This window comes from Rattus rattus, chromosome 9 (assembly GCF_011064425.1).
Source record: "Rattus rattus isolate New Zealand chromosome 9, Rrattus_CSIRO_v1, whole genome shotgun sequence".
Taxonomy (NCBI): domain Eukaryota; kingdom Metazoa; phylum Chordata; class Mammalia; order Rodentia; family Muridae; genus Rattus; species Rattus rattus.
In genome coordinates, this window is record NC_046162.1 from 89,940,993 (window position 1) to 89,964,572 (window position 23,580).

At 43.7% G+C, this 23,580-nt stretch overlaps 1 protein-coding gene across 1 annotated transcript in view; it reads right to left on the reverse strand.

The window, feature by feature from the left end:
- Positions 1-896: 896 nt before the first annotated feature.
- The window catches only part of Psmd11 (proteasome 26S subunit, non-ATPase 11), a 44,165-nt gene continuing 21,481 nt past the window's right edge, over positions 897-23,580 (reverse strand). The window contains exons 6-14 of the mRNA XM_032912038.1: positions 17,786-17,980; positions 15,299-15,443; positions 13,609-13,669; positions 11,837-11,899; positions 3,736-3,861; positions 3,327-3,362; positions 3,076-3,127; positions 2,492-2,634; positions 897-2,372 (exon numbers count right to left, since the gene is read on the reverse strand). Of these exons, the coding sequence (XP_032767929.1) occupies positions 2,492-2,634; positions 3,076-3,127; positions 3,327-3,362; positions 3,736-3,861; positions 11,837-11,899; positions 13,609-13,669; positions 15,299-15,443; positions 17,786-17,980 (821 nt within the window). The 3' untranslated portion in view covers positions 897-2,372. The remainder of the gene's footprint in view (positions 2,373-2,491; positions 2,635-3,075; positions 3,128-3,326; positions 3,363-3,735; positions 3,862-11,836; positions 11,900-13,608; positions 13,670-15,298; positions 15,444-17,785; positions 17,981-23,580) is intronic.

The window sequence follows — 23,580 nt, forward strand, 5'->3', positions numbered from 1 at the left end:
TACATGAATACACTGCTGCTCTCTTCAGACACAACAGGAGAGGGCATCAGATGGTTGTGAGTCACCATGTGGTTGCTGGGAATTGAACTTAGGACCTCTGGAAGAGCACTCAGTGTTCTTAACCACTGAGCCATCTCTCCAGCCCCCAGAACAAGTGAATTTTATATTGGTCCCAAAAACCCCAATGCATATATAAAAATGAATGGGATGCTTTACACTTTTTTGACTAAGCCTCTAACAGATAGTTTGTGGTTACATATCTGAACTAGCCTCACCTCAGAGGCCTGACAGCCATACACAGCGGCTCTGCAGACAGGATAGGTCCGAGTCATCACACTAGGGGCTGCTATCTTCAGCTCTGGGGTTTTCCTAGGTCTGGAGAGCCCTTTTCATTCTGCTCCAGCTCCACATCACTATGGAGATTATAAAGTACTTTATAAAAACAAAATCTTCTCTAAGTAAAACTATACTGAAGAACACAACTACAACTGAAAAGAGCACACCCACTCCACCGGGGGTTCGGCAGCCCCAAAGGTCCCAGAGGGCCACGCTTGGGGGCCGAGGGCAGTGTAAAAATGGCCACTATTGAAGGATGCAAAACGCACAGTACTACAGCATGCTGGCCACCAGGACCTGGGCACCTACACTCAAGCCACCCACAGCCTGAAGACTGCTGCCCGCCCCACAGGTCCTCAAAGCCCTCTTGCCCCAAAAGACAACTGAACTCCATTTCTGACTCCACTCCTCACAGCTCAATTTTCCTGCCAAAAACCTTCCCAGCATGTTACGAGGACTCCCAGGAAACAGTGAGGTAAGATAGCTCTGGCCAAGCTCACAGAGGCTTTACGGAGCACCTAAGTGGAAACCCTCCAGCACTCAATAAAAGACACCTTTTGAAAAAAAAATTATTTTATTGGAACTCATCTGAACATCAGATATACCTGGTGTTGGTCAGCAAGAACCGTTTGTACATTTGATATGGATGGTGCCAAAACCAAAACAGTGACTGGGCATGATGGGAAGAGAAGAGGGCTGACAACAAAAACCTGATTTTGAAAAGGAAAATAAAAGCCAGTCAGATTCAGTGAAGATGCAAACCCTGGTACAACAAAATCCTTTTACAAAATAGAAATTTATTACCAAAACCTGGAAGGAGAATCTGAGAAAGGTTCTAAAGAAAGAGAAAGAGGCCAGCAGGAAGGAGGCGGGAGATGGGGAGGAGGAGAGGAAGAAGACATGGACGAGAGGAGGAAGCACAGTGGGCAGGCACAGCAAAGGTGCTTACCTGCCCACAAGGCCTGAGAGCCTGCTAGGGAACTGCATGGAGACAACGCATGCTAAAACCGCCACCCTGTCCCTCACCCTCTTAGGAGGCAGAGAAAGACACTGGGAGGGGGATACAAGGGCGCTTCAAATGCAACAAGGAGAATTAATATTTTTAATTAAAAAAAAAACACCTCAGTCTCATTCCCAATGTTCACTATTTAAAAGATAAAAATGAAAAAAGAAAAAAGCAAATCCATCTGACAGCAGGAAAGGGTGGGAGAGGGAAGCAGCAGATGGAGCTGAGACAGCCCAACTCCTCTAGAAGGAAAGGGAAAGGACATGGCTGAGAGGAAAGAGAGGAGAGGGACAGTTAAAACACTGACGTCTAATCTAGTTACAGTGTTAAAAAAGCCACATGCACAGCAGGCCCCCAAGGCCGTGGGCCCTCACTGCTCCCCGTGGCCGTAGTGGACACTAGCTCCTGGACCTCTTCCCATCTATTCACAGGGCAGGGCCGAGCACGCACTGCAGCCATGGGGCAGCACAGCAGGCCCTTAGGCTAGTCTGCTGGAGCCAATGTCAGAGAGGGAAGGGTGGACAGGCCAGATGGTAGGGGAAAACACCAAACGCCTCATTTCAAATGAAAAAGAAAACAGCAGTCTATACATAGTTGTTTGTTTTGGTTCAGTACAAACAGAATAAAAAGTCGTTGCTTTTGATGGTCAGCAAACACCCAATTCTGAAGAGGAGGAGAGGTGGCGCCCAGCAGGTGGATGAGGATCCCCAGTGGTTGGCGGGGTGCCTGGCTTTGCGGCCCTCTCCCAGGAGGCAGAGAGCACAGCTTTAGGTAGTGTAAGCCTTTTTCCTTTTATTTAGAATCTTTTTTTTTTTCTTTTTCTTTTTTTTAAGCAATTTCCCCACTCCCATGTTGGCCAGTGCTGATTACATGAGAACCGGCCGCCTATCGCTGGATACAGATGCACCAATGAGGGTTAAAAACTTTCCGAGCGAAAAGTAGAACAGAAAGAAAAGAATCTCCTAGCATTTCCCCAAGGGTTCACTCTCCCGCCACACACACTCTCCAAAGGACCGCTACAGATCCAACTCTGCAAGAGAAGACAGAGCAGTGTCAATCGGGAAGCCGTGAGGACCAGACGGTGTCCAGTGTCTGTCGACAGGCAGAAGGCAGCGCTGCCCGGCCCTGTGTCCCGGGGCCAGCACTCACCTATGTCAGCTTCTTGGCTTTGTTGTAGAGGGAGTCCACTACTTTACTCATGTTCTGAATTGTTTCCAGAGCAGCTTCATAAGTTTTATCTACTGGGGGTTCATCGAAAATGATCAGGACACCCTCCCCCTGGTCCAAAATCCCTGTAAGAAACACAGCAACAAACCAGGTAGGAGATATTAGATAATAAAAAATAAGGACCCCACTCCATAGTCTCATTTTCTCCCAACTTTTCACAGAGCGCCCTTGCTAGACTCTTCTTTATTTTAATTTCTGTGTATATGTATGAGTCTATTTGAGGATACAAGAAACCTCGGACGCCGGAAGAGGGGGTCAAATCCTCTTCAACTAGAGGCACAGGCAGCTGTGCGTCGCTATATAGATGCTGGGAACTGAACCTGGGTCCTCTGAAAGAGCAGTTAAATGTCTTAACTGCTGAGCTCTCTCTCCAGCTCCTTACACATTCTTCAAAGGGAAGGTTACGAGGAACCATCAGGAGAGAGACTCAGTCCCTGTTTTAAAGATACACACACACACACCCTTCAAATTCTAACCAGCTCCTGGCCCATGTGACTTTTACTCACCATGAAACTTCTTGTCAAGAATCATCTGTGACAATTTTCTTTCCACGTCGGCCTAAAATCAAAGCACATAATTAAAGACACCAATAGTCATTGGTCAGAAATCAGCCAGACATGAAAGTTAAGACTCTTACAAGAAATGGGTTGGAGCAAAATACCAACAGTACAGCTCTGAGCCCACGCTCTGTTCCCACGGAGCGCCCAGCCCCTCTGCACCTTTCCCTGTTCCCACCCTAACAGGCCTGAGAACTTACCTTGGAGAGTTTGATGAGGCTAGATATGTGTTCGATCTAAAAGGAAAAGCAGACAGCAACACTGAAAGTTTGAATTTACTTCCCATATAAAAAGGAGAACAGGGAACTGTTGTGTCTCTCGAGCCTGCGGAATGGAGAGGGCCTGATTCTCCGTGGCTGTGCTTAATGCTCTGCTCTGTCTACTTCCCTGCCCTTCACCAGACAGAACATGCTCCCATCCCATGCACCAAATACATAAAATATTTACTACACGGACAGTGACTACTCAGAACACTAGGAACCCAGCAGGACAAGCCCAAGCCCTTGGTGGCCTCTTACCAGACAGACCCTTGAAAATGAGTTCCTATTTTGGACAACAGCACAACATGTAGCCCAAAACTGTTGACAAAGTTCCCAGGGAGATTCTGACCTGTACTCGGGAGAAAGGTTCAATGACCCGGATCAGATTCTGTTCCAGTAAGTTATCGTACAACTTGGCCAAATGTGTGCTGATGATCGGGTCGTCCCGGAGCTCCGCCCTGTAGTCTGTCAGGGCCTGCAAAACAAACCTCACAACTGTTAAGGTCTGGGTAAAATATTTAGGCCTAGATGGAATGTTAAGGCCTAGGTAACTATTACCTGGCCAGCCTGCCATTTTGTGTTGTTACTAATATTATAAGGCAACTTTCTCATGCACAAGTTGATTCCATATTCTATTGTCCTGTGCCCTTGGAATCCAATCCAATATAAAGTCGGTAGAAATGCTCTGTATAGTTATCCAAATGTGTGACAGTGGACCACGCCACCAGACAGAACAACTGGTAAGGTAGTTGTGATGGTTTGTATATGCTTGGCCCAGGGAGTAGCACTATTAGACGGTGTGGCGTAGGTGTGTCACTGTGGGCGTGGGCTTTAAGACCCTCATCCTAGCTGCCCAGAACTCAGTATTCCGCTAGCAGACTTCAGATGAAGATGTAGAACTCTCAGCTCCTCCTGAACCATGCCTACCTGGACCTGGACGCTGCCACGCTCCTGCCTTGATGATAATGGACTGAAACCTCTGAACCTGTAACAGTCCCAATTAAATGTTGTCCTTTATAAGACTTGCATTGGTCATGTGTCTGGTCACAGCAGTAAAACCCTAACTAAGACAGAAGTTGGTACCAAGGACTGGGGCATTGCTGTGATAGGCCTGACCATGCCTCTGTTTGGAGGAATGTGGGTTAGGGGAGATTGGAGAATAGTGGGATGCTTTAAGTGGGGCTTATCCTAGTGGGAATAAGGAAGATTTTGTCGGGGCTGGGGATTTAGCTCAGCGGTAGAGCGCTTGCCTAGGAAGCGCAAGGCCCTGGGTTGGGTCCCCAGCTCCAAAAAAAAAAAAAAAAAAAAAAAAAAAAGGAAGATTTTGTTGCTGAGTATGGTTTGAACTGTGCAGACCTGGTCCAGGAGGTTTCAAAGGAGAAGAATTTCAGTATGTGGCATAGAGACTGTTTTTATGGTATTTTGGTAAAGAATGTGCCTGCTTTTTGCCCTTGTCTGAAGAGTCTACCTGAGTCCAAGGTAAAGAGATGTACATTAATGGCACTGACAAAGGAAGTCTCAGAAAAAGCCCAGCAGAGACTTTGTTCTCTGGCTAAGTCTCATTAAGAGTGTTTTGAACAAGCACAGCAAGCTTAGAAAGGAAATATAAAATATGTAGTTCCAGTATTTAAGGGGCACCATGGAGCCAAATCCTGGCAAATTAAGGGAGTTGAGACTTTGGGGCAAGATCCTACCCAGCTAAATTTAGATCCAGGCACGGTGGTGCACACCTTTAATTCAGGCGATAGAGCCAAGTAGATCTCTCGGTTCAAGACCAGTCTGGCAAGTTCCAGGTAAAGAATAGCTTAAATCCAGGCACGGTGGTACAGACCTTTAATCTCAGGAGTCAGGCAGGCAGATCTCTTGAGTTCAAGGTCAATCTACAGAGCAAGATCCAGGACAGCCAAGCTTAGGCAGTGAGGGAGTTAGAAAAGAGGACGCTAGTGATAATGTAATAGAACAAGGGGCCATGTTACAGCTCCTACATGCAGCAGAACACGGCAGCTTCGGCCATGCGGCTCTGGCTTTAGAGTGAAAAATAGAAAGGACTCCTGGGACATTGATGCTGGTGAGCTGGAGCTAAGAAATTAGCAGTGATTAAGAAGAGACCAACATCGGGCTGGAGAGATGGCTCAGCGGTTAAGAGCACTGACTGCTCTTCCAGAGGTCCTGAGTTCAAATCCCAGCAACCACATGGTGGCTCACAACCATCTGTAATGGGATCCGATGCCCTCTTCTGGTGTGTCTGAAGACAGCTACAGTGTATTCATATACATAAAATAAACAAAATCTTAAAAAAAAAAAAAAGAAAAAGAAAAAGAAGAGACCAACATCACTGCAGTGAAGTCTTCTGGGAAGTGTTTTCTGAGAACACAAAGAAGCTGTGTCCCAGAGATAGCCAAGGCAGGCTGTATGTCATGCTGCAGCTGGACTTGGTAATGGGTAAGAGTCATCCAGGTGGTATTGGTTTTGAATGCATGAAGGGGTAAAGAAGTTCAGCTGAGGCCTGGCACTGTGAGAGGCCATATAAGGCCATTGATGAAGGTACAGCCCCCAGTTGCAATTGGCAGTCCGGGACTGAAAGGGTCATGCAAAGTAGTTGAAGCTTGGCACCAGAAAGAGAGCCTAAGAGAGGATACTGGTGAAGGGGAAGACCCCAGTATGTAGGAGATGCCAGTACCATAGGCTGATCACCAAGAACAGCAGTAGCAGTGGAGTGGATCAACCAGAGCTTAGAGTGCCACAGAGGGCAGAGCTGGAGAAGTGACACCAGCCCTTTAGAGGAGCCCAGAAGATCATGTGTGGATTCCAGACACTGAAACAAGAAGTCGTAACATTGAAGCTGCTTTGAAGACCCCAAGATTTTTGAGATGCCAGAGTCATGGGCTATCTGCTGAAGAAAGTTGCTAACAGGGAGTGGAACCAGTCCAGGTGAAAGAAGTTTGTTGAGTCAACAAAGGTGAAAAAGGAGTTGGAGATCTGAAGACTGCTTTGACGTCAGACAAGGAGATGCAAAGTTTGGAGTTTGCCCAGCTGGTTTCCTGTCTTGCCTTGGGGATTACAATTAAGTGATTGGATGAATCTCAGAAGAGACCTTGAACTCTGGACTTTTAACATCATAGAGACTGCTACTGACTATGGGGACTTTTGAAGTTGGACTAAATGTACTTTGCATTAGGCTATGTTTAGGTATGGCCCCCATAGAGTGGATGTGATGGTTTGCATATGCTTGGCCCTGGAGTAGCACTATTAGAAGGTGTGGCCCTGTTGGTAGGTGTGTCACTGTGGGTGTGGGTTTTCAGACCTTTATCCTAGCTCCCTGAAGCTAGTATTCCACTAGCAGCCTTCAGATGAAGATGTAGAACTCTCAGCTCCTCCTAAACCATGCCTGCCTGGATGCTGCCATGCTCCTGCCTTGATGGACTGAACCTCTGAACCTGTAAGCCAGCCCCAATTAAATGTCCTTTATAAGACTTGCATTGGTCATGGCGTCTGTTCACAGCAATAAAACCCTAACTAAGACAAAAGTAAGAAGTTCAGAACCCTGGTAAATCTCCTAATTGAGAATGGCAAGAATTCAAACTAGCTCCCGACCAGGTTACTGTCCTGGAGCACATGACCACAACACACCACTAAGAGGGCAATAACAACCAGTCAGGTAACAGAGCGCCTACAGTTCTCCATGCTAATGAGATGTCTAGACAGACCCCAAGTATTTAGCCAATAGGCTTCCCTTCCTGCAAAAGGTATTTAATCTCTAGTTCACCCTGAGTTAGACTATGAATCTTCTGCCAGGAATAATGCAGTTTGGACAAGTAAGGGCATCTTCACCAAGGATTACTGTGGGGGAGGCCTTTGTCATGGAGAGCCACACCTAAGTCTCCCACAAAAGCCCCTCCATATCCTGGCACTCACTCGGAAATAAGCCAGATCCACCCCAACATCCACCCCAACCCTGAGACCCCATTCTCAACTCCTCAAAGTTTCCAGTGGTGTGTGGTTACACAGGAGTTTGAGAACCACAGCCTCTGTTTCTTACCCAAAAAGCATGGGCTAGGACCCCTCTCTTAGGCTGTGTTTTGCCTCCAAGAGTGGTGTATTAACCATTCTGACACCCCAGCAGTGAGATGGAAATGCAGAGCCACACCCACAATAGGCTTGGACCCAAACCAACCACCCAGTAGCACGTGCTACACCTGGGTATAAGCGTTACGGTATTTGCTTTTATAAGCTGCCCCCGGAATGGATCCCAGCATAAGAGAGACACCTGCACCAATATAAGAAACTATTTGGAAAAAAGACTTCCATTTTGAGAAGGGATTGAGTAAAGTTTAAGTTCCTAAGACCTCCCTGGGAATTGACATCCTACTGAGCAGATAACAGATATCCACGTTAAGACACAAATATTAATTAGATAAGGCAAATCTCCTGCCACAGCTAAATACCCCAACCAACAGAAGTTGGACACATCATGTATAACAGAGTCATGCTCCTAAGGAAACCCTCTAATCCTAAATCCTGATTGGTGGAATAATTTGACACAGATATTGGTAGATTTTAGGCTTAAAAACCCTGTAGGATCTTAATGTCACAGTGACATTACTCTTAATCATGACCCTGATCCATCAGTCTTGGGGTCCCTCTCTGAGATCAGTGTTTGTGTGGTTGATGAGGCAACTCCTGGATCCCAACAACAACTGGACAGTACTTTAAAGTCTCTAACCCTTGCCTCCAGAGAAAGCGGCTGCTCTGGTAACTGTGCCATTGCTCTAGATACAGGAAGTCTGGAAGCTGGAAGGAAGGAAGGCAGCACAAGAGTAGAACAACAAAAGCACAGAGCCACTGCCTTTCCGTCCTGCTGTTCAGTCCTGCAAGCCAAGAGACGCTCTGCTTACAAACCAAATGAACTGCACATATATTTTCTGCATACATTTCAAAGAACTCTGAGATTAAACAATGAAAATATGAATTACACAAGTAGTTCCTAAGAGCTTTGTGGATAAAACAACATGGCTCTGCAGACAAAGAAAGCAAAATACCTTTTTTGTTTGTTTTTAGGTTTTTGTTGTCGTGTTTTTTTTTTTTTTTTGAGGCGTCGCGTTTTTTCCCTTCTGTTTGTTTTTCTTTCTTTCTTTCTTTTTTTTAAAAAGATTTATTTATTTTATGTATATGAGTACACTGTAGCTGTCTTCAGACACACCAGAAGAGGGCATCAGATCCCATTACAGATGGTTGTGAGCCACCATGTGGTTGCTGGGAATTGAACTCAGGACCTCTGGAAGAGCAGTCGGTGCTCTTAACCACTGAGCCATCTCTCTAGCCCCATTTGTTTTTCAAGACAGGATTTCTCTGCCTATCCTCCCCTGTCCTGGAAATCGCTCGTGGACCAAGCAAGTCTCAAACTCAAGAGATCTGCCTGCCTCTGTGCTGGGTTCTAGAGGTGTGCACCATTGCCTCTGGCTAGGTCTCATTTTTGGGTTTCTTTTCTGCCAACATTAATATTTTTATTGATTATTTGGGTATTTCACATAATATACCCTGATCACACTCACTTCCCAGTCTTCCCAGGTCCTTAAAAACCATAAGAATATATATGCTTTTGTTTTAATCTCAGACGTGGGATACAGAGCTGCTTCAGATTATTCATAAGAGCTGACTATATGGTTTGCCTCAGTCTAGCAGGGGAGTGATTTTACCTGCAACTGTGTGATGGTTGGAACTCTAGAGACTTTTCAGAGGGTTTATAAGTGCTGGGGCCCTAAGAGGCAGGGTGGGTTACTGGTGGGTTATTGAGTGTTGGTTGGTTCTTCATAAGCAAAGAAGACACAAGAAGAAATTAGACAATTCTGACATGGAAGATCAAACTTGCTCCAGAGAACTCCACAGCCCTAATCAGCAGGAAGTCTAACAAGACAGTCCCCTTTCCCGCCCCTTCCCCGTATATCCTTTCTCTCTCTCTCTCTTACCCAGTGTTAGAGAGTTGAAAGGTGGAAGCGGGTGAGGAAGAATGAAAGAAAGAACCCACAAAGTAGCAAGTGTTGGCTACAAAGAAAGGAAAGCAAAAAACAAAACAAACAAACAAAACCAAAACAGACGTCTGTAGTCTTTCTTTATGTAGGAAGGCAGGGACAGGATAGAACAAGGCCTGTTCTTGGGATTGGGCGAGAAGGAAGGAAGGGCAGGAAAAAGTTTTAAAGAGAAGGAGCCAGAGCGAAGAGGAGCTGGGAGAACATGGCGGCAGATGTTAAGATTCTTCTCTGCTCACAGGTACAGGTTATAATGAATATTTCTTTTTTTTTTTTTTTTTTTTTTTTTTTTTTGGAGCTGGGGACCCGAACCCAGGGCCTTGCGCTTCCTAGGCAAGCGCTCTACCACTGAGCTAAATCCCCAACCCTATAATGAATATTTCTAAGGGATGAGTGTGTACAGGATTTTGTGCTGTCTTGATGGGCAAATTATATCTTATCAATTGGACCAGAGGCTATTGTGTGGTGTGTTCTTTCATGTGGTGACTTAATGGAGTTCAAGAGAAGGTATGGTAGTGGGACACGCCAAGCCCGCCACAGAACTGGGATGTGTATGCCTGGCGTGGTAACGACCTGCCAAGGGAACTGTGAGTGAAAGGGAAACAGCATGGCAGGGCGCCACACTGAACAGCTCGTGGACCGCCTGGGTCAGAGAGCACCATGGGGGCCAGTGTGGAGCTGCTGAGATCAATTAGTGCTAGTTCCTATGGCCTCACGGAGCCGGAACTATCCAGAGAACCACTGCCCAGGTCCTCACAGGAACCAGTCGCTCACCTTTTTTTTTCTTTTCTTTTTTTCGGAGCTGGAGACCGAACCCAGGGCCTTGCGGTTGCTAGGCAAGCGCTCTACCACTGAGCTAAATTCCCCAACCCTGAGTCGCTCACCTTTTATTTTATGTTTTTACCGCAACGGAAGTCCACTTTGCTTTGCCCACATACTCACTGGAACACGGTCAAAGAAAACTGAGTCTTCCCCAACACAAAGCCCTGCCAGAAGCCATCAACTGTGAAGACTACATTTCAGCACTTCAGTTCTCTCTGAGGGCTTCCTGTCTAGGCTGTTTTTTATTTCGTTGGGAGAGGGGTGGGTGTTACAGAAGCTTTCTATGCCTCTTTGTCTGGTTTACTAAACTCAGACTAAGAGAACACCAGTTCAGAAAAAAAAAAATACACAAGTCCCATCCTAAAGTTTAAAGAAGTGATTCTCCCATTTTAGCCTACAGCATCATCCTGAGGAAGTTTTTCTCTTAGAGCTAGGTAAAGTGCAACACTTGGGAAAATGAGGCAAAACTGCTCTGAGTTTCAGATCAGTGTGGGATACACAGCAAGACTCTGTCTCAAGAAATGCTAACTGCCAGGTAGTGGTGGTGCACACTCTTAGTCTTAGCACTCAGGAGACAGAGCAGGTGGATCTCTGTAAGTCTGAGGATAACCCAGTCTACAGAGAGTTCCAGGACAGCCAGGGGCACACAGAGAAATCCTCCTGTCTTGAAAAACAAATAATGGGGCTGGAGAGAAGGCTCAGTGGTTAAGAGCATTGACTGCTCTTCCAGAGGTCCCGAGTTCAAATCCCAGCAACCACATGGTGGCTCACAACCATCTGTAATGAGATGTGATGCCCTCTTCTGGTGTGTCTGAAGACAGCTACAGAGTACTTATATGCATAAAATAAATAATAAATCTTAAAAAAAAAATGGATGGATGGACGGACAGACAGGTGGACAGACAGCTGACATAAACAAAGTGAGCCTAGGATACCTAAAGCTGTTCTGTGTGGAAGAAGTAGGCCTAGAGTTAAGCTATGAGACACGACAGTTGTATGGTTTGGCCATCCCAATTATCGCTTTACCACAAAGTAAAGGTAAGTAACTTTATCGTACATATAAATAACAACTTTGTGTGTGTGTGTGTGTGTGTGTGTGTGTGTGTGTGTGTGTACTTGAATGCAGGTGCCTGCAGACCCAGAGGTTAGCATCTCCCTGGGCTGGAGTGATAGGAGGTTATGAGCTGCCCGATGTGAGTGCTGGGAACAGAGCGCAGGTCCTCTGTAAGAGCAGTTCATTCTCTTAGACTGTGAAATCACTTCTCCAGTTCCAAATGACAATTTGACATAAAAAAGCATATACAAATGAATTAAATACAGCTCAGCATCCCACTGCACTCACTGTATAGAACTATTTCCTGGTTTTGATAATTTTTGGGTGAAGAGCCTACAGGATCAACATATAATCTCTAACTTTGAGTTGGTTTTGTTTATTTTTGAGATAGGGTTTCTCTGTGTATCCCTGGCTATCCTGGAACCCTCTGTAGACCAGGCTGGCCTAGAACTCAAGGATCCACCTGTTTCTGCCTCCCACATGCTGGAATGACACCACTGCTGAAGCTGTTATTTAAAGTCCTACAATGAATTCAACACCATGCTCACCTTTTCAAAATCTGCCAGTGATCTGTTCTTGCTAGCTTGAGCCACACATTTCAATGCTTCTGTCTGAGAATTAAAAAAATAAATAAAAGTTCATGAACATGATCTGTTCTGCATTGAACATCACTGTATGCCAACCAGTTTCCCTTTGAAATGTAGTGACTTAAATATAAGTTTCCAGATGATTCCTTTCTCCTTATTCCATGATTTTTTATCTCCACATGCACCCGATATTTCTGTCCTCAAACCTGATAATGCCTGGGTTTTATCAAGGGTCACTCTACTAGCTTGAACTGACTGAGGTTTGCACTGAGGTTCAGGCAGTAGTCCACGTATTACACTTGAATATTAAAACCCTACAGTGTGCCAGAACTGAATATACAGTGCCCAAGAGAATTTTTTTTTTTTTTTTTGGTTCTTTTTTTCGGAGCTGGGGACCGAACCCAGGGCCTTGCGCTTCCTAGGCAAGCGCTCTACCACTGAGCCAAATCCCAACCCCGTGCCTAAGAGAAATTTAAGATACCTGACAAGCTATCAAGTCTACACTCAACACCCATCTCTCCAGATCAGCCTGGCTTCTTTTAAAAGGGGTCACTGAGGCACAAAGTAACAGGGAGCTCCTCCGGTCTCTGAGGCAAGTCTATGTGGCCAACCAGCTGGCACGAGGCTCTCAGGAGCACAGCCAGATAATAAATGTCATAATGAGGACACGCTGGGACGCAGAGCCACACAACAATGTTCAAAGTCTATGTCCACCACTCTCAGCTACCCCCGTCCTCTTCCTGGACACTTGCAGATCCCATCTCAACTCTACAACTCTAGTTTTCTTTTTGTTTGGCTTTGCTTTGTTTGGAACATGGTCTTACTATGTAACCCTGGTTGTCCTAGAACTAACAGATCTGCCTACCTCTGCCTCCTTAACGTTGCAATTAAAGGTATATGCTATCACACCCAGCTTCAATTCCAGTTATAAGAAAAGTCTTTACAGTAAAAGCCAGTATTCCAATCAGAACTATAATCTGACTTGAAACTTTTACTGAAGAAACAACGAATTAGGACCACTTACAGAGAAATCAATTTTTGTTGATAGTATTCCAGAGATTTAGCAAGCTCACTGATAATCTGTTCATTATTTAGAAACAACCATACTTGACATTCAAAATGATTGCTTTGATTTAATTATGACAGTCAAAGAGCAAAGAGGGAATAGGGCACACGCCTGGGACATCATCCTTACAAGTGTGTGGTCTAAAAAGTCATCCACATTTACCCAAATACAAAAAGGGTGATCAGCCACTAAGGCCTCTCTTTAAAGAATAACCAGATTCATAGTATGAGCAAAAGAGAAGTTGAGAAACGCTACGGTGGGTCCCAAAAGCTAGTTTTTATACCAGATACTCTGACCTCCCCACAGCATTTTGTACTAGACCTAAGCAGGTATCTAACCCAGAGAATCAGGATATCAGATTCTACATAGGTTCTATTTGCAAGTCAGGCTCACAACAGGAAGATCTGGCCAAAGATAAATTGTAACCTAATAGCAAATGCTACAATATATTTCTGTAAGTCCCTCAAGTTATCTGTCTATAACAGAACCCAACACTGACCTTCTAGGCCAAAATTTAACAGTAAAGAAAGCCCAACGAATGAGCTAAGGGAGAAAAATGGAGTGGAGAAGGGAGGATGGAGACCTGAGGAACACTGATCCCATTAAATATCATGAACTTGACAATAAGTTGGTTTCAGAGTACAAGTGCAGTCGAAATATTCCCTACCTGCCTCCCTGCATACCGAAGTGCAAGCTTTCCGCTCACCAAAGCCTGGACATCTTCTGGGCTACAAAACAAAACAAAAAAAAAAAAAAAAAAAAAAAAAACAACAACAAAAAAAAAAAAAAACAGTAACTTGGTAAACTGCTCCAAGACATAGGTTTAGGCTAACTACTAACCGGAATTCCATTGTGAAGGCTAAACTGAGAGAAAAATCAAACAAACCCGTAAGTCCCAACACTACAGAAGTTAAGTGTTTTCTTCACTCTTGGCCAAGGCTAGCGGTGAAAAGTAAAAACATCCCAAAATTAAAGCACAGCTAGGCATGGTAGTTCATACCTTTAGAGAGACAGAGGCAGTTGGATCTCTGTGAGTTCAAGGCCAGCTGGTCTATCTCAGAGAGAGGGAGAGAGAAGAGTGAAGGAGAGAGAGAGATAGGGAGAGAGAGAGATAGGGAGGGAGGGAGGGACGGGGGGTGGGGGGAGGTTGTATCCTATTCAAACACAACCCTGAGGGTGTAGCTCAATTGGCAGAGTATTTGCCTGACATGCATGGAGCCCTTGGTGTGTTTCCCAGCATAGTAACTCACGTTTGTGATCCTAACACGTGGACAGCATAAATGTGCCTTTAACATCATCTCTATCTACATAAAAAGTTGAGAACCAGGTCTGGGGAGATGGTTCAGTGGTTAAGAGCACTTGTTGCTCTTGAAACCATCTTGAAAAATCAAGTTAAGTCCAGTCTGGGTAACATGAAATCCTATGTTCCCTGGCATATCCCCCTTGAAAGAAAGGGAAGGAGGGAAGGAAGGAGGGAGAAGGAAGGAAGAAATAATAAAAATAGAAAATTTAGAAAATCTAGAAGTCGGGGTTGAGGATTTAGCTCAGTGGTAGAGCGCTTGCCTAGTAAGTACAAGGCCCTGGGTTTGGTCCTCAGCTCCGGAAAAAACAAACAAAACAAAACAAACAAACAAACAAAAAAACCCAGAAAATCTAGAAATCAGGATCCAGGAGCTGGAGAGATGGCTCAATGGTTAAGAGCACCGACTGCTCTTCTAGAGGACATGGGTTCAATCCCCAGCACACACATAGCTGCTCACAAGTGTGTGCAACTCCAGTTTGAGGGAATCTGGGGCCCTCTTCTGAACTCTGCCAGCACTGCTCCCATGCAGGCAGAACGCACACAGACATGAAATTAAAAAATAAATAAATAAATAAACACATTTAAAAGTCCTGACCCTAGGTTAGGGAGTGATTACCTACCACACATGAGGCTCTGGGGTCAGGCTCTACCCCCACTTAACTATCATGCCCTTAAAAGTTCGCTTTTAAAAGATTTACTTGGCTCATTGTCTCCCATTCTGGGGGACCAGTTGGCTAACACTAGCCTACTATCTATTTCCTGAACTCTGTCCTGTGTTCAACACCGGTGAGGACAGAAATCTGAAGAGTGAGAAATCTCCAAGAGAATCTCCCAGTTAAGTAATTTCTAAAATCATCTCCCGAAGTCTAAAAGAGCAACAAGCGAAAGTGTACAGAACACCTCTGACCACCCCACTCTCTATCAACCAGCCCCATCGCCTGCAGCTACAGTTACACCTATTAGTGGCCCAACTCCCCACCTAAGCCATCTCTGCTGTACTGCATACTTGGTTGAAATATTAGAGTTCTTCATCCTCCAGATAATGCTCACTTACGTGTTGAGCATGATTTTGCACAGCAACATGTACTTCAGAGATGTGATGGCCTTGGGGCTATCAATGGAGTCATAGCCTTCGAATGCCTCATAGAAGTACGAGTATGCAGTTTTCCAGTCCTTCTCCTCTGCTGCATGAATAATACCTGGCCAATGAACAGAAAGAACAAAGGACCATATAAAATAACAGAACCATAAGAGAGCTATAAAAAGCCTTAGAAATTGACCCCAACAGCATCAAATTACTAATGAGCTCAAGTGTAAACAAAGGAATTGCCACAAGTCACAGCCAGTTCCCAAGAGCTGACATTAGAACCCCAGGTCTCTAGCCTCACTGATCAACACTACCTTTTTAAATGCTCAAAGGGCTTAGAGACCCAATTCAAAAGGAACCCCAAACCCAAACAGTGTGGTTGGTCCCTTGCTTCTTACCACCTAGTCCTACCACCACTGGAACAAATGTTTAACCTCCAGGACATCACCTGGACAGACAGACCAGTGAGCTGACACACGCATGCCCGGACCACATGACTGAACTCAATTAGTAACATCAGCTCTGGGCTGAGATATAATAAAGTGCTTGATTAAACCCAGCACCAAATAAACTAGAATGGTGTCAAACATCTCTAATCCTAGCACTTAGAGGCTGAAACAGGAAGATCACTTGTATAAAGTCATCCTCAACTACAAATCAATTTTAAGGTCATCCTGGGTTTCATGTGTCTGTATCTCAAAAGAAAAACAAAACTAAAAAAAAAAATAAGAATTAGTAATGAGGGGTTGGGGATTTAGCCCAGGGGGAAAGCGCTTGCCAAGGAAGCGCAAGGCCCTGGGTTCGATCCCCAGCCCCAAAAAAAAAAACCAAAAAAAAAAAAAAAAAAAAAAAGAATTAGTAATGAGGGCTGGAAAGATGGCTCAGCAGTTAAGAGCATTGACTGCTCTTCCAGAGGTCCTGAGTTCAAATCCCAGCAATCACAGGTGGCTCACAACCATCTGTAATGGGATCTGATGCCCTCTTCTGGACTGTCTGAAGACAGCTACAGTGTAAAATAAATAAATAAATCTTAAAAAAGAGAGTTAGTAATGCAGCTTTTTCTAAATTGAGTTTTGTTTTTATTTTCTCTTTGTTTAATTTCTCAAGAAAGGGTCTCACTAGGTAACACAAGCTGTCCTGGAGCTCACTATGTAGACCAAGCTGGCCTCCAACTCTCACAGAGACCCACCTCTCCCTCCAAATGCTGGGAGAAGAATGTGTGCTACTGCACCTGGTTAAATCCAGGACTCATACTGAAGCAGCTTTCCTGATTGGTAACACTCCACAACAGGTTATTTCTTTCATTTCAAATAGACCTTATCTGTGAAGGTATTTTTGCCTATATGCAATCAGTGTATAATAAATCTCATATAACCCAATTCCACAAACACGCAACTAGCTAGTATTTCTTTATGCTAATAACAAAGTTTATCTAGCTAATCCCAATTTGGTTCCTCCAGGTGAGCTTAATGTTAGCTAAAATGACTATATGCACTGTATGTTCTCACCTGAAATGACATGCAAGTTAGTAGCTAATAGGCTGAGAAGCTCCTCTCTATACTGTAGCTTAACACCTTTACCTTTACCTATAACCTAACATCTCCCCCAGGGAGAGAAGAGTCTAATCCTAGGTTCAATTTCCAATACCCGCATAGTGGCTGACAACTATCTGTAACTTCAGTCCCAGATCAATGCTCTCTTCTGGCTTCTGTAGGCACCAGGCATACAAGTAGCACACATACATGCAGGCAAAACACCCAGTCATATAAAAATAAATAAATCACACACATAAGTTAGTTCAAAAGCAAAACCAGAGAGCCAGCAGAGGTGATGTGAATCTGTGAGTTGGAAGCCAGCCTGGTTCAGAGCTATATGAGAGCCTGTGTCAAAAAAAAGAAGGAATGAACAAAGGACATATGCAGAAGAGGCATCTGATTTGGGTCCAGAAAGATATACAGGAATCAATATACAGGGTACATGTTTATGAAAAGACAGAACATTTGAAATTAGGATTATCTTCTAATAGCCCTGATATGTGGCCCTTTCAAAAAAAAAATCCTACAAGTTTCCGAGAGTCTCTTAAGAGACTAATAGATTTGGTTCCCACATATGTTAAGCCAGTCTGGAAGACAACTGCAACCATTCTTAGTAAGTAACTAAGAGGTAAATTAAGTGAGACCCCTAAGGTATGGCTCTGACAGCCAAGTTTCAAGCCAGGCGCACTAATAACTATGTTCTTAATTATTTTAGACAGTTACTAGGAAAACGCTGATTAGAAAGGCAGCCTTGTAATTGGTTTCTTTGAGGAAGTTTGAGCCAAATTAGCCAATTGTTTTCCAACCTCAGTTCTACCCTTATCCCACCCAACCCGCCCAGCCCCATCCCCATTCCTTTCATGCTTAAGATAAGGTGAGCAGTAAGAAAGTGCATCTCATGCACTGCTGGGCCTGTTACCTGACTGCATGTCCAGAGTGGCCTGCAATTTAGGGGGGCAGTAGATAGCATTTGCTGTGGTTCGAGCAGAGGTTAAGGCAGCTCGGGCTTTCGGCAGATTACTCAAAGCATGGTAAGTTTTGCTTTCTAAAAGCTGTACTTCAACCAAAAGAGCTTTATCATCCATCTTTTTCAACTCCCCAAGCAGCTGAGAACCTGGAAAAGAAAAATACACATATGTGTTTGTTTGCCTCCACCCCACCCCCACGCTACCCCCACCCACTCTTTTAAGATAGGAACTTACTACGTAGCTGTGGATGGCCTAGAAGACCAAGACTATGAAGACCAAGCTGGCCTAAAGGTGTGAGCTGCCATACTCAGCCTCCCCATCCCACCCCCAAAGAAAGGTTTGTTTGGGGTTGGGGATTTAGCTCAGTGGTAGAGCGCTTGCCTAGCATGCGCAAGGCCCTGGGTTCAGTCCCCAGCTCCAAAAAAAAAAAAAAAAAAAAAAAGGTTTGTTTGGGGCTGAAGAGAAAGTTCAAAGGTTAAGAACACTGGTTGCTCTGGCAGACCACCTGGTTCGATTCCTAGGACCCACATGGTGGCTCATACCATCTGTAGTTCCATTTCCAGAGGAACCAATGCCCTTTTCTGCACCAGGCATATATATGGTACATACAAACACTCATATACATATTTTTTATTTTAAAAAAGATAGGTTTGTTTTAATTTTGTGACTGTGTGACTGAAGAATATGCACGCATATACATAGGTACGATGCCTTTGCGCTCACAGACACCAAAAGGACACCAGGCACTCTCCCCTTCCACTTTCTACCTACTTCTCTGAGGCAGTCTCTTCCTAACTCTGGGACTCCCATTTTCTCACCTAACCTGGAAGCTAACAAGTCCCAGTGATCCTCCTATAATCACAAGCCTTGAAGCTTTTTCTAGATTTTCGTGTTGGCTTTAATTTTAATATTATAACACCATAAAATCTCACTCTCCACTTATGGCACTGAGAAGAAACCTTCTGAAACTCATACAGGTCACTTTTATAGCCCATGCAAGAACTAAATTTCTTTCTAATGGGCTTTCAAAAGAAAACTGTGTATCTCTGAAGTTTTTATTCTAACTACAACACTGGAGCTAATAGTCCTACACACTCACACCTAAGTTTACTGTAAGAATCTTTCCCATCTACCTACCAATCAAAGAACTGTGTAAGAAACCCTGGAAGCAGACATAGTGAAGGTGTGACTGTAAATAACAGCTCTTAGAGAGCTGTGACAGAATGAGGTAGCCTGACTGGGCTACACGGAAAGAAAATGCTTCAACAAGCCAAACACAGAGAGAACAGGGTACAAGGGCTCATGGGGCAAGGAAGGAGTTTTTAGATACACCAATAGTCTCCAGATACACCTTATTTCACCAACTCAGAGAAGACTATCATTTATATCATGTACAAAAATAACTTCATATGGATAAAAGGCCTAATTATGAGCGCTAAGGCTATGGTGCACATCTATAACTGTAACAGGAGGCTGAAACAGAAGTATGAGCATGAGCCCAGCCCGCCCCCACCCCCATATAATTAACTCCAGACCCAACATGGGCTACATAGTAAAACCTGGTCTCCAAAAGAAAGAGAAAAGAAAGAGCAACTATAAAACCTCTTTAAAATAAAACAAAGAGCTAGGTGTGGTGGTGTACACCTTTAAACTCAGCACTTGGAAAGCAGAAACAAGCAGATCTCTGAGTTTCTAGCCATCCAAGGCTACATAGTTTAACCTTGTTTCAGAAGAAAAACAACTAAAGGCTTTCAATTAATTTTTATACCAGTAGGATAAACAACAAAAGAAATGAAAAGGATAAACAGCACCTCATTATAATTTAAATGTGCTTTATTCAACGTGCACACAAGTGGGGGACCCAAGCCCATTAGTGACTCAGCAAACACTTGTAAGTTCAAGGACAAGATTTTTGTTTGTTTTTTTGAGATAGGGTTTTTTGTGTGGCTCTAACTATCCTTGAACCTCTGCCTCCTGAGTGCTGGGATTAAAGGCCTGCACCCAACAGGCCTCAGAGGACAACTCTTGACATCAATCTCATGTGTTACCTCATGGGATCCAGGAATTAAACTCAGGTCCTCTGCTGAGCCATTTGTTGGCACAAAACTTACTTTAAAAGACACCATCAATAAAATAAAAAAATTTAACAGGCATGTCAGCTCCACCTATAACCCCAGGATTTGGTAGGTAGAGACCAGGAATTCACAGAGAAAATTACACAGCTAGACTAGCTGAATCCAAAGTTCAGGGGAGAGACCCTCCCTCAGAACATAAGGTGCAAAGCAGTCAAGGAACATACCCAATGTCAAACTGTGCCCTCAGACACGAACAAATGTGTATATATATGAACATGCATACACATATGCAATCACACCACACACACAGTATAGTACAGTACACCAGAATGTACTACAAAATGAGAACATCTGAAAAAGTGAAGAAATAACTCAAGAATGGGGGAAAATACTTGCAAATACCAATCCTCCTAATTGATGGGACTAAATATTTTCAAATGCTAATTAATTGAATACAAAATAAAAACAGGGACAGCAGGTAGTCCGGCACGGTGGTACACACCTTTAATCCCACCCAGCACTCAGATTCAGAGACAGAGAGAGTCCTTAGTTTGAAGCAAGCCTGGTTTATAGAGCAAGTTCCAGAAAGATAATTCAGCTAATAAAGGTACATGCCTGCAAGCCTCCCATGAGTTCAGTCCCCAAAAACCACACAGCAGGTAAGAACTGATTTCCTTGAGCTGTCTTCTGACCTCCACAAATGCGCCCACACAGATGCCACATACATGCACTCACACAGATAGATAAACCAGTAAGTAAATGTGAAAAATTAGGATTTAAGAATCAAGGGAAAACACAGAGCTGGATCTGTGGCTCAGCCTTGCTATTCCAGCACTCAAGGTATGAAGAGTGCCATGAGTTAAAGCTAGCCAAGGCTACAAACCAAGATCCTGCTACCCTACAAACAACAAACAAAAACCTAGTAATAGTAAGTAACTCAATTAAAATTAGCTCTGCATCCTGTATCATTAAAGAAATGCAAATCAAACCATAAGGAAATCCTACTTATATACATTAAGGAAACTACAATAAAAGATAGTATTGATGAGAATGTTTCTGCCCCTTGGGAAAAAGCTTGGTTGCTCTTCAAAAAACTATAACTAGCACTTGTGCCAGTAACTCCACTTCTAGGCCTGTATTCAAAATAAAAACAGGCGCAAGTAAAACAACAGTATTCCACAAACAGTACAAAATTCTATCACATGATGAATGAGGATCCAGCCATAGGCTGAGGAACTGCTCAAATGGTAAGGTGCTTCTACACCAACCTGAGTTTTGATCTCCAGCACCCAAGTGAAAGGTTACTGCACAGACAAAGGTAAAAGGATCCTCGGCAACTGGTGGCCATCAAGTCTAGCCAATCCATGAACCACCACTCTCAGTGAGAGACCCTGTCTCTAAATTAAGGTGAACAATAATTGAAGAAGATACCCAGCATCAACCTCTAGTCTCCATACATACATGAACCAGCACACATGTACACAAACAGTACATCCAGTGGACAACTGTTTAGCAATAATCAAGTGCCGACACACGTGACAACATGGGTGACTCTCAAGAACATTATTCTAAGTAAAAGATGACCACATGTTATATGACTGCATTCATATAAACTGTCCTAAACAGTAAGATCTATACAGAAATCAAGCAGCAGTTCCCTAGGGCTTGGAAAATGGAGTGAGGAATGAAGAATTAATGAGACTAAAGACAGCCTCTTTCTGAAGTGATAAAAATGTTCTGAAATTAGTGGTGGTCATTGCACAAACTTAGTAAATACAGTTTTTTGTTTTTAAAATCACTGAATTATGTAACTCTGAAAGATGAATTTTAGAGGCTGGGGAGATAACTCAGTCTGTAAAGTACTTGCCACACAAACTTAAGGACCTGAGTTCAAGCCCCAGAACAAACAAACAAACAAGAAACAAACAAATGGGGGGTATGTGTCAAGGCATGGTGACACTTTTAATCCCAATTCTGGGGAGGCAGAGAAAGGAGAATCCCCAGGAGCTCAATGGCCAGCCAGTGTACCCTAACCAGGAAGTCCTAAGTCCCCGTCTCAAAAACAAGGTGGAGTCAGGCACAGTACCACCAGCTGTTAGTTCTAGCACTCAGGAAACAGAGCCAGAGACACTGATGGATCTTGTGAGCTGAGGCCAGCTATTCTACATAAAAAGGTTTTGGGCCAGCTAGGGCTCCATGAGGCCTTGTCTCTAAATAAATAAATAAATAAATAAATAAATAAATAAATAAATAAATAAATAAAATAATAGGCCAGCAGGCAGGTAGGTAGGTAGAACACACCTGAGGAACAACACAGGCACGCGCGCAGGCACGCGCGCACACACGCGCGCGCACACACACACACACACACGAATGTTATAAAGCTATCTTTTTTTTTTTTTTAAGCTACTATCTTCTTAAAACATGAAACTATTGGCTAGACATGGTGGTGTACAGCTTTAATCCCAACACTTTGGAGGCAGAGGCAGGCAGAGTTCCAGGCCAGCCTGGTGTACAAAGAGTTCCAACACAAAGACACAACCAAGAAACCTTGCTTCAAAAAATGTACAAACGAACAAATAAGCAAACAAATAAATAAATAAGAAAGTGCCATTTTTGCAGAATAAACACTAAATACTGGCAATATTTTTCTGCAAGAAATCATGGAGCTGGCCTGGCCTAGCTGCCTTAAGAGGCATTCGTCATAGGTTTTTCACATTAGATTCCACGGCCCCTGGGGCACACTGAGCATTCCCGAGAGACTGAGGCACTCTCTCAGGCGGTGAAGCACTCAGACCACTTTGTGGGTTCCCTTAGTAGTCATTGAGGCACGGAAACTTGACAGGAGATTTGGTCTTAGACATTAATCTTGTATACCCCACATACCTTGCAAACATTGTATCCTGACAACTACAACTGTATTGTTCCTGGCAACTGTCATTATATTCTGTTGCAGATAAAGATATAAAGCATCTGACTGCTCTCAATAAAACTGTCACAGCTTCAATTGTGCTGTGGCCAGTCCAACAGCCCATTTAATTCCTTGAGGCCATCATCAGGTGACCTTGAACCAGTGAGTAAACCCAGGTGCTTATAGGTGGCCCAGAAGATAAAATATGGAGATTTAAAAAAAAAAAAAGAAAAAGGGAGAAAAAAAAGAAAAAGGGAGAAAAATGTTAAAAGGTGAGGAATTCTTGGGAATCATGTGCACACAAGTATAAGGTAGGAGCATTCACTGGAGATAAAAAGATGGGGCAGGGTTCAAAGAGTAACAAAGTTGCTGGAAGGAAGAGTTAAAGCAGATGCTATCAGTTGATGAAGTTCCCCGAGTTCATTAGCAAACTTCAGCCTTCTTTCCCAGAAGAGGGATCTCTGAATCCCAGCATTTGGTCACACTGAGGAAGAGCCTTAAGGGAAAATTATATGTAAGAGGACTAGGGAAAAAAATCCTAATGATGTTTTTCAGCTTTAAAAAGAAATAAAAACAGTAATGGATTAAAATGACAGTTAACTTTGAAAATGAAAGTGATCAAGAAAAAGAAGAACACAGGAAATATACAAAGAACCTCAAGATATATTGTGAAGTCTCTCTCTTTCTCAGAGTTGAGGGTTCTCTTCTTTGTGCTGACTTTGCTCCCCCACCTCCGGCTCCAATTTCCCCTACTCTCTAC